The sequence below is a fragment of the Prenolepis imparis genome, unplaced genomic scaffold (genome assembly GCF_030444845.1).
Source record: "Prenolepis imparis isolate NDT839.2.m4 unplaced genomic scaffold, iyPreImpa1.0 SCAF_95, whole genome shotgun sequence".
Lineage (NCBI taxonomy): Eukaryota > Metazoa > Arthropoda > Insecta > Hymenoptera > Formicidae > Prenolepis > Prenolepis imparis.
The window spans coordinates 1-10,260 of NW_028141253.1; the positions used below are offsets into that span (position 1 = coordinate 1).

Here is a 10,260-nt window from a genome sequence, read left to right on the forward strand (position 1 = left end):
AAGCAGTGGTATCAACGCAGAGTACTCCCTAGGCGCCTAATTAGAAAGAATTAATTTTAGGCTTACGCACTCAAACTAAAATTTTACACAAAATGTCTGTAAAAACCAAAAAAATATGATTCTATTACCTAGAGACAAAAATATAATTCTCCAAGGTGAATGGTTAACAGATATGCATATAGAACATTTTAATCATCTTTTACAAATTTATTCAGATTATAAACCTGTCGAAACATGGCGAATCCAATGCCTTGATACAATTCTGTACCAGAAAATAAAAAACATATACAAATATTACATAGTTCATCAAATTTATCAGATGGACATTGGGTGTGTAGTTATTACGACACAAAGAACATATTTATTTATGATTGATTAAATAATAAAAAGTTGCACATACATCATGAACAATTCTTAAGAAGATTATTTCCAACACATAACTTCGAGAAAAAATCTGTTGTTTCCTACTGTGCAATTTCAACCAAACGGTAACGATTGTGGCGTTTTTGCAATAGCTTTTGCAATTTCATTGTTATTTAATATTAAACTTGAGAAAATAAAATATTTTAATGCGTTCGCATTTAGTGAAGATTTTTTAATCGAATGTTATTGAACATTTTCCACAAGATCTACAATGTGGTGCTCTTCAAAAGGTGCTTCCACTAGCAGTAATAAAAGCAAGAGAGGCGGGAGCAATTCGTATACGTACTATACGTCAATGTGAGACAAAACAACACAATTGAATCGTTTAAAAAAAAAGCGTATTTACCAATCTAAGAAAGAAATTAGTAATAATTAATTACAACTAATAACGGAAAGCACTCCAAAAGATTTCATGAAAACAAACAATGATATTTATGAAAAAACTAATTTAGAGAATAATTGTACAGAACAGCATGATAAAAAAGAAATAAGTAATAATCAATTACAACTAATAACGGAAAGCACTCCAAAAGATTTCATAAAAACAAACAATGATATTTATGAAGAAACTAATTTAGAGAATAATTGTACAGAACAGCATGATTTGTACAAACAGAGATTAGAAGATAGACGCGCGAAACAGCGCAATTGTTATAGACAAAACTTAAAAAATAATCGCGCTAAACAGCGAGATCGATATAGACAGAATTTAGAAGATAATCGCAGTAAAAAGCGCGATCGATATAAACACAATTTAAAAGATAATCGCGTTAAAAAGCTCGTTCGATATAGACGAAATTTAGAAAATAATCGCGCTAAACAGCTCGATCGATATAGACGAAATTTAGAAAATAATCGCGCTAAACAGCTCGATCGATATAGACAAAATTTAGAAAATAATCGCGCTAAAAAGCTCGTTCGATATAGACGAAATTTAGAAGATAATCGCGTTAAAAAGCGCAATCGATATCAACGGAACTTAGAAAATGAACACATTAAAGATCGATATAAACAAGATTTAGAGAATAGACGCGTACAAAAGCGTATGCGTTATTCGATAAATTTTGAACATGAACGAGCTAGACAAAAAAGATTGGATTCTAATCATAAATGGCTTTATAATAAGCGATATTATCAGAGAAAAAGGCAAAATAAAATGAAGACAAAATCTACACTTAAAATAAAAAATTGCAATATTGTAAAAATTGCTAAAAAAAAATAACTAAAAAGTATCAACAATTCTGGTCGAAAAATACTATAAAACTTCGTAATTCTTCAGAAATATTTATAAAAAATATTATTTAAAAAATCAATATTAAAGGTCATATTGAGAAACGATTAAAAGCAGAAAAAATTGTACGTTGGTGCATGTATATTAGAAAGAATTATATTCGCAATATATACAAAATGTTAAGTTTAATTTAAAAAAAATTCAGAAACATACTTGACTCTTGTCGCAGATTGTTCTACAATTGAAGACAAATTAACTGCGTCATGTGGCGATTCTAGACATACAGCCTCATCTGAAAATTATTTCATTGATTCTACGTATCATAATGTTGCTCCATTGAAACCTTTGAATACGAAAGAAGAAGTTCTGGATGTATTACCGTTAATAAAAAATGTAACTTCATCGAAATCTTTGATAATAAATACGAAAGGACAAATTGTGAATATATTACCATTAATAGAAGAATCACGAAAAAAAAATCGTGGTCACGCAATAGTTCATGTAAAATTGATCCGTCCCAAGTAACACAGTCTGGCTATATTCACTGCGACAGCAAAAATGTAGCTGGTATAACGCCCTGCCAGCCTTAATTACATCTATTTGGCAGCAAATGCTATTTTGCTGGATTTTTAACTGCAAAAGCGCTGTGATAGTTAATAAAAAAGTCAAAATACAGCCACAGCTATTTTAGCTGTATTAATAGCTGTAAAGTCGCTGTGACAGCGATCAGAAAACCCAAAATGTAGCCACAGCTATTTTAGCTGTATTAATAGCTGTAAAGTCGCTGTGACAGCGATCAGAAAAGCCAAAATGTAGCCAAAGCTATTTTAGCTGTATTAACAGCTGTAAAGTCGCTGTGACAGCGATCAGAAAAGCCAAAATGTAGCCACAGCTATTTTAGCTGTATAAAAAGCTGTAAAGTCGTTGTGACAGCAATAAAAAAACCAAAACTAGCCACAGCAATTTTAGCTGCATTAATTGCTATGAATTTGTTGTGATAGCAATAATAAAAAGCAAAAATTTAGCCACAGCTATTTTAGCTGTATTAATGATTGTAAAGACATCATGACAACTATTAAGAAAGGCAAGGAGTAACATGACTATCAGTTTTATGTTAAATTTAGCATATATCAGCGATGGTCAGCGGACCTAATGCGTTCATTTATGCGGCTCTAAAATTATTACTTAAGGATTTGTATGTAGTTCTGTAATCACTGTACTTATGAATTTGCGTCCGCTCTAGTATACTTATATGTAAGTTATAAATTGTAATAATTTGCAATGATTAATTAATCTTTTTTTTATCTAAGTTTACCTAAGTTTTTGAAGCAAAGGTTTCGGGTCGTCAGAAGTTCAATCCCAGTTAAAGTAAAAAAAATTTTTAAATATTCTTTTCAATCTTTCTACATAATTTTAAAATTAAAATTTAACTTTTATTGAATATTAATTTACCATATGAAAAACATTATCCATTTATTAATTATAATCGTTATTTTTATATCTTTACTCCGACTGCCGTAATGTGGCTATGACAACGTCTTTACAGCAAAATAGCTGTGCAACCATATGGCTGTGACATCATTTTCAAAGCCTAAAAATGTTGTCATTTTTGCTGCTACAACTTTGTCAAAACGTCACAATGACGTTGTGGCAGTAGCTGTGGTAGACAAAAATGCTGCAGTTTAAGCTACGACAACGTTATCGCAGACGTTTTAAAGTTTCATGTGCTACTTGGGCATCTTTAATTGATTGTTATCAAAAGTTCCTGCAAACTATAGATAGATGTACTTTAAAGAATGTATCAAAATTGATACAAAACATTCATGAATGTACTATGAAAACCTCAAATGAGAAATTGGGTCATACGCGTAGTTGACATATTGATTTAACACTTTGTAAAGGAATGTTTCTTCCAGTTATATTATTATCGCCTCATTTTCCAAAAGTAAGATATATTAGGCGGTTAATTTATCAACTGACAGTTTTTTATCGAAAGATGGAAAATCTGGATAAAGCATTAGCTGACACTGATTTGAACCAGTGATGCAAGATTTCACGCGCGACAGCCACTTCGCGACAACCATCTTGCAGTGGAGGGGGTAGGTCGGCAGCGCAGAGCGCACCGAAAAGATGAGAACCTTTGTCCTTCGAACATATGTAGAAGAGGACAGGTATATATCTTTTGTCCTTTATTTTCTTTTGATAGAATAGAGCTACGAATTTCGAGCGAATCCGGAATACTGGCGATAGCGAGTAGGCGATGCGACCCAATATGCAAAAAGAAAATATAAAATATAAAAAATATATTTAATATTATAAAATAATATTAATAAAATTAATATATTTTAAACATAAATTAAGTAACTTATATTTAAAATTTTAATTAAAAATAATTATTAATTAATAATAATTATAATTAATAATTATAAGTATATTTTATATATAAAAATCCACTCTTGACCAATATATACGCCTTTCTATTAAAAAAGATTTTTTATCTTTAAAGAAATAATTGTAATAATATAATATTTTAATTTATAAATATTGTTTAAGATTTTATTCTTTTTATTCCCTATTTATTTTGTACTAATGTACGACGTACATATTGTTGCTCAACGGAAACCGCGAGAAGGTGGTGGTTTCTTCCGTCAAAAAATTTAAAATATTGTATATTGGGAAATGTATTTCAATCATTATATTCGGCTTCCCGACGAGCCGTGTTTATCTTTTTTGCGCGTGTCGATCGTTTTACCGCGCGTCTCGTCTTGTCAAGCAACTCTCCAATCAGCTGTTTGACACAATAACAATCTAGCGACAGGTTTTTGACATTTATGTCTTCGAAATTCGTCGAGTCAGCTATAGACCGTTTTACTATAAACATCTCTCGTTTTCGAGCAATTAGCTCTTGATCAGTATATATATTTCGCTTTAACAAATAGTATAAAGTAACGAAAAATGTGTGTTGAATTGACGAAGCCCCGAAAAGCTCGTAAGCGAAGTTTTGCAGAAGCTTGGCTTACAGACGACCGATACAAATCTTGGGTACGTAAAGTATCATCTGATAGTAGTCTTTATTTTTTTTATTGCAGTATATGCAATAAAACTTTTTCGTGCAATTCAACATACATATTAAGACATGCTGACTCATTTTTATCACAATTAATAGTTTTTCAACCATTTGTAAGCTTATTTTATAATAGAGAAACATCATTCAATAACGTTTCTTTCGTCATTAAAATTAGCGGTTTTGATGAAGATGCTTTAAAAAAAGAATGGATTGCATTAGCATCAGATTTTCCAATGGAAGAAAAACAAAGCCTCACTAAATTAAATTTTGATAATGCTTGGAAAGAAATTTTACAACGTCGAGACACCAATAATAATGCTAAATATCCTAATTTAAAAAATGTTATAAATACTATTAGATCGCTTCCAAATTCTAATGCCGATCCGGAGAGAATGTTTTCTCTTTTAAATAATGTAAAAACAAAAAAACGTAATAAATTTTCGGCTTCTGTTAATGCTATTTGTGTATTTAAATCTGCATTAAAGACGAGGGGAGAAACAGCTATAAACATGCAAGTTAATGAAAAACATTTGTTTCTTATGTCGGCGGACAAATTATATGCTACTGCTGTAAAAAAAATAAAAATATTTTAAAGCTACATGCTGCAGACGCTGCTGTTGCCGACATACCTGGTCCCTCGTCTTATTAATAATACATTTTATTTAAAAGACGTCATGCTTATAAGCATGTAAGAAAATTGTGTATATAAATATATAATAAATATATATATAAATAAATATATATATACGTATACAATTATATGCATATATGTATATAATATATAATATATATATATATATGCATACAATGTAAACATATATGTATCTCGTATATATACACACACACACATACACATAATATATTTATATGACGAAGTATATTGGGATGCAATTCACTTTTTATTAATTAATTATATATAATTGACTTTTTATTTGTTTTTTATTTATTTTATTTATTTTTTTATTAATTTTTTTTTATTTTAATTACTTATTTTTTTATTTTTATTATTTTATAATTTTAATATTTTTTTAATAATGACATTTCCCAATATACAATATTTTAAATTTTTTGACGAAAGAAACCACCACCTTCTCGCGGTTTCCGTTGAGCAACAATATGTACGTCGTACATTAGTACAAAATAAATAGGGAATAAAAAGAATAAAATCTTAAACAATATTTATAAATTAAAATATTATTTTATTACAATTATTTCTTTAAAGATAAAAAATCTTTTTTAATAGAAAGGCGTATATATTGGCCAAGAGTGGATTTTTATATATAAAATATACTTATAATTATTAATTATAATTATTATTAATTAATAATTATTTTTAATTAAAATTTTAAATATAAGTTACTTAATTTATGTTTAAAATATATTAATTTTATTAATATTATTTTATAATATTAAATATATTTTTTATATTTTATATTTTCTTTTTGCATATTGGGTCGCATCGCCTACTCGCTATCGCCAGTATTCCGGATTCGCTCGAAATTCGTAACTCTATTCTATCAAAAGAAAATAAAAGACAAAAGATATATACCTGTCCTCTTCTATGTTCGAAGGACAAGGGTTCTCATCTTTTCGGTGCGCTCTGCGCTGCCGACCTACCCCCTCCACTGCAAGATGGCTGTCGCGAAGTGGCTGTCGCGCGTGAAATCTTGCATCACTGGTCGCGCGTGAAATCTTGCATCACTGGTGGAGGAAGGAGGAAGGAAGGATGACAGGGAGAGCGAGAGGAAGGAGGAAGATGGAGAAGGGTGGTCGGACGAGAGACGAGGGAGGATAGGAGAGGAATCGGGATAGAGGTGTTCAGGAGGATGATGAAAGGAGGAAAAGGGAGGATGTAAGGAGTATGTAGGAAAGGAAAAAGAGGCGGAAGACGGTTAATGTGTATTGGTTACTGTAATTGGGTACTGTAATGGATAAGTTGTATATGTATGATATGGTAAAGAGAAGGGGAGATTGTAAGAGGTTTGGGTACGCTCCTCGGAAAAAGCGCCTTGTAATCCCCAATTGGGGCAGCAATAAAATTATCTAATCTATAAGTATTAATATAAGTATTAAGTATTTTAAATTATAAAATATTGCCAACAGTCATACATGTAAAAACTTGTTTATTAGTTTTGTAAAAATTGTTACTCAAATTGGCATAATAAACAACTTAAACAGCTTCAACAACAGCACCAATTCTCGTCCGATCATATATATATATATATATATATATATATATACATATATACAACTTTTTAATTTTACAAATAGTACATTATGTACATATATAAATATATATTGTATATAATTATAATATAATTAAACACTTTTTTTCAAGATAAATGTACTTAATAATAATTTTTTAATTTACTTAATAATAAAGTTTTGTAAAGATGATAATTTGTCTATAAAAAAAAAACTAAAAAAATTAAGCAAATAATTTGGTTGCGCTAAATTAAATGAATTTTTGAATTTTGTTTTCTCTATGATAAATATGGTTAGTATAAGTAAAATATTTTATACCGGCAACCAAAATGTGTGTACTAAATATTTTGGTTGCAGTCAAAAAAATAATTTTTTTAGTGGCAAGAGCTATAATGACGAATATTCTTATTTATTGATAATTATCGATGTCCTTAGTAAATTCGTTTGGGTAGAACCATTACGCGACAAAACAGCTACCTGTGTGACAAAAGCCTTTCAACGTGTACTTTTGAGAAACAAAAAACGTCAACCTGTTTATCTGCAGACGGATAAAGGTAAGGAATTTATAGCCCAGCCTGTACAGAAATTTTTAAAAGAAAAAGGCATTCGTTTTCGCGTAGCCCGTAATCCCGATGTTAAAGCAGCCGTAGTGGAGCGATTTAATAGAACGCTCAAGGAACGGATGTGGCGTTATTTTACACATAAAAATACGCTACATCGATGTTTTACAGGATATCGTTCGCGCTTACAACCATACTCGTCATACCTCTATTAAAATGCAACCCGCGGCCGTTACGCGGGAAAATGCTCGTATCGCATGTGAAAATATAAATCATCGATGGAAGGACAACAAAGAGAAGAAGAAAAAGAATTGCGACGCTAAGCAGAAGGCTAAATATAACGTGGGCGAACTCGTGCGTGTCAGTAGGGCAAAAGTAGTGTTTGAGAAAGGATACGAGGCAAAGTGGAGCGAAGAAATATTTCGAATTCACCACGTTCTCGAATGGAGGAAACCCCTGGTATACGAACTAAGCGATTTAACAGGCGAGGATATAGACGGAATTTTTTACGAACAAGAATTAACTCCGGTCAATAAAGATTTACAAGAGGAAGAATTTATCGTCGATCGGGTAATAAAGAGCAGAGGACGCGGTAACAATAAACAAATATTAGTTAGTTGGCAGGGTTATCCCTCTAAATTCGACCCTCTTGGATTCCCGTATCGAGTTTAAGATCTTTGAGTCAAAATGAGGGGAGAAGAATTTTACATGATTCTTCCGAGCAATAGTAGCATGCGTTACTTTCCGGAAAATACAACCACGTGTTTCACTACTGAATTACCCCAGCGTATAGAATTACACGGACGTTGGGAAGTGGCGCTCACTGAGATTCAGTTTCCGTGTAGTTTTTTTACATATACAGGATAATGAAGGATTAATCAGATTCATCGATATTAACGAACGCGATAAGACGGGTAAGGCTATGAAATCTCAGGTACCCGCGGGTATTTACTCAAGTATGCGCGATATTATAGCGTGTGTGAATCACGCTGCTAAATCTGTCGATTCGCATATCGTTTGGCATTTCGTCATCTTCATGGGAGATAAAGTTTTCATGAAACTTGACTGCGAAGAAAAAAATTGTACTATGACGCATTATGTAAATTTTTCCGACAACTTCGCCGCATACTCGGCTTTGATATGCACATCAAGATACCTTGTTCAACTCGATAGTGAGCCCGCTGTACCACGTGGTTTTATAATGAAATCGGTATCAAAATGCACAATAACAACGAACAGCTCGTTAAAATCGAAAGTATTTCCGCTATATCTGACGTTTTACCATCATGGATTTATGATGAAGAGTTGCATTCTCTGCTATTTTACGAGCTCACGCACTCGCGTATGTTAGTAGGTGACGAACCAGGTAGTTTGTCACGAGGTATTCCCGACAAGCTCTTTGTCTATTGCGACATTTGCGAACCTTATATTACCGGCAATGTACAATCTCCCCTTCTTCGAATAGTCGCGCTCGACTCGCGAAATGATTACGCGTTCGTATCAACTCAAATAAGACATTTCTCACCCGCTCAATACATCACGCTGCGTCAAACGTGTTTCCGTACGATCGAAATAGATATAAGAGATCAGCTGGGTCAAAGTATACCATTCGAATTCGGGACTCTGACGGTGACATTGCACTTTAGACGTATCGATTAGATATCGTAAGAATACTCGGCGTATATGACGGAGAAAACGCAAAGGGTAAAGAAAAGAAAAGAAAATTTGTTCGTTCTTTCTCTGTTGATGGATTATTATTCGACGTATTACGACGAATTACAGAACGGAGGAGCTCGCGGTGGTGGAATTCCACGAGTTTTCGCCGGATCGCCCTATCAACGAGGGCACGGTATCGGGAGTTTTCTCGGAGGCTTATTCAGACGCGTGCTGCCTTATCTAGGTGTTGCTGTGCGGGCTGTGGGTAAAGAAGCTTTACGCGCGGGCGTTAATATAATCGATGATGTAGAAAACAATACACCGTTCAAGATAGCGGCCAAACATCGTTTTAAAGAATCGCATAACAATCTCAAAAGACAGGCTAAAGAAAAAATAACTAGCCTCATGAAAGGTTCGGGATATAAATCGGATGCGAAAATATACGTAGCTCATTTCCCCTTTGCTTGACACGCGCATCGTTAAACGTCGTCTCTCGAATAAGAAAAGTTTATCGAAAATCTAGGCAAAAAAGAAAACGAAATCTTCGAAGAATAAGAGGAAGAAAACCCGTACGAGGGTAAAAAGACTCAACTGCGAAACGACGTAAAATTGGCAAAAAACGTACAGTATATGATATATTTTCTTAAACAACGCTATTTTAATTCACGCACATTTAACCACGACGAAGACAACAACGACGAAACAATTGTTAGTGAAGTATGTCTTTTCTTCACACGCATTCAAACGAGTGTTTAAAGAGCGAACTTGATCTCTTTTCTTTACCGCCTACGCAGACTAGTATCGAGAGCTCGCAATGGATTCATTACAAACCCGTGACCTCTCTCTCAGACGATTCACCAATTGAATTCGTCGTCCCTGGTCACGGAGAAGAATATCTAGATCTCACACATACCCTGCTGTATCTTCGCGTGCGCGTGAAATCGGGCGACGATTCAACGGCTCGAGCTCCAGGAACAACCGGCGCAGCCGCAGAGACCGTCGTAGGACTCGTAAATCATTTACTTCATTCTATCTTCAATCAGATCGACGTGTATTTCAATCAAAAGCTCGTGTCGCCTCCAAACAACGCTTACGCGTACCGCGCGAGGCATTGTTAA

The 10,260-nt window shown here is 33.1% G+C and overlaps 1 protein-coding gene across 1 annotated transcript; it reads left to right on the top strand.

Annotated features, from left to right (window-relative positions):
• Nucleotides 1-9,861: 9,861 nt before the first annotated feature.
• On the top strand, nt 9,862-10,260 carry LOC145947521 (uncharacterized). The gene has a single exon (XM_083057304.1). It carries the CDS (start codon nt 9,862-9,864, stop codon nt 10,258-10,260), a length of 399 nt encoding a protein of 132 aa, XP_082913430.1.

Bases quoted from the DNA above. Each gene is read 5' to 3' on its own strand.
- LOC145947521 (XM_083057304.1), top strand. From the start codon at position 9,862: ATGTCTTTTCTTCACACGCATTCAAACGAGTGTTTAAAGAGCGAACTT.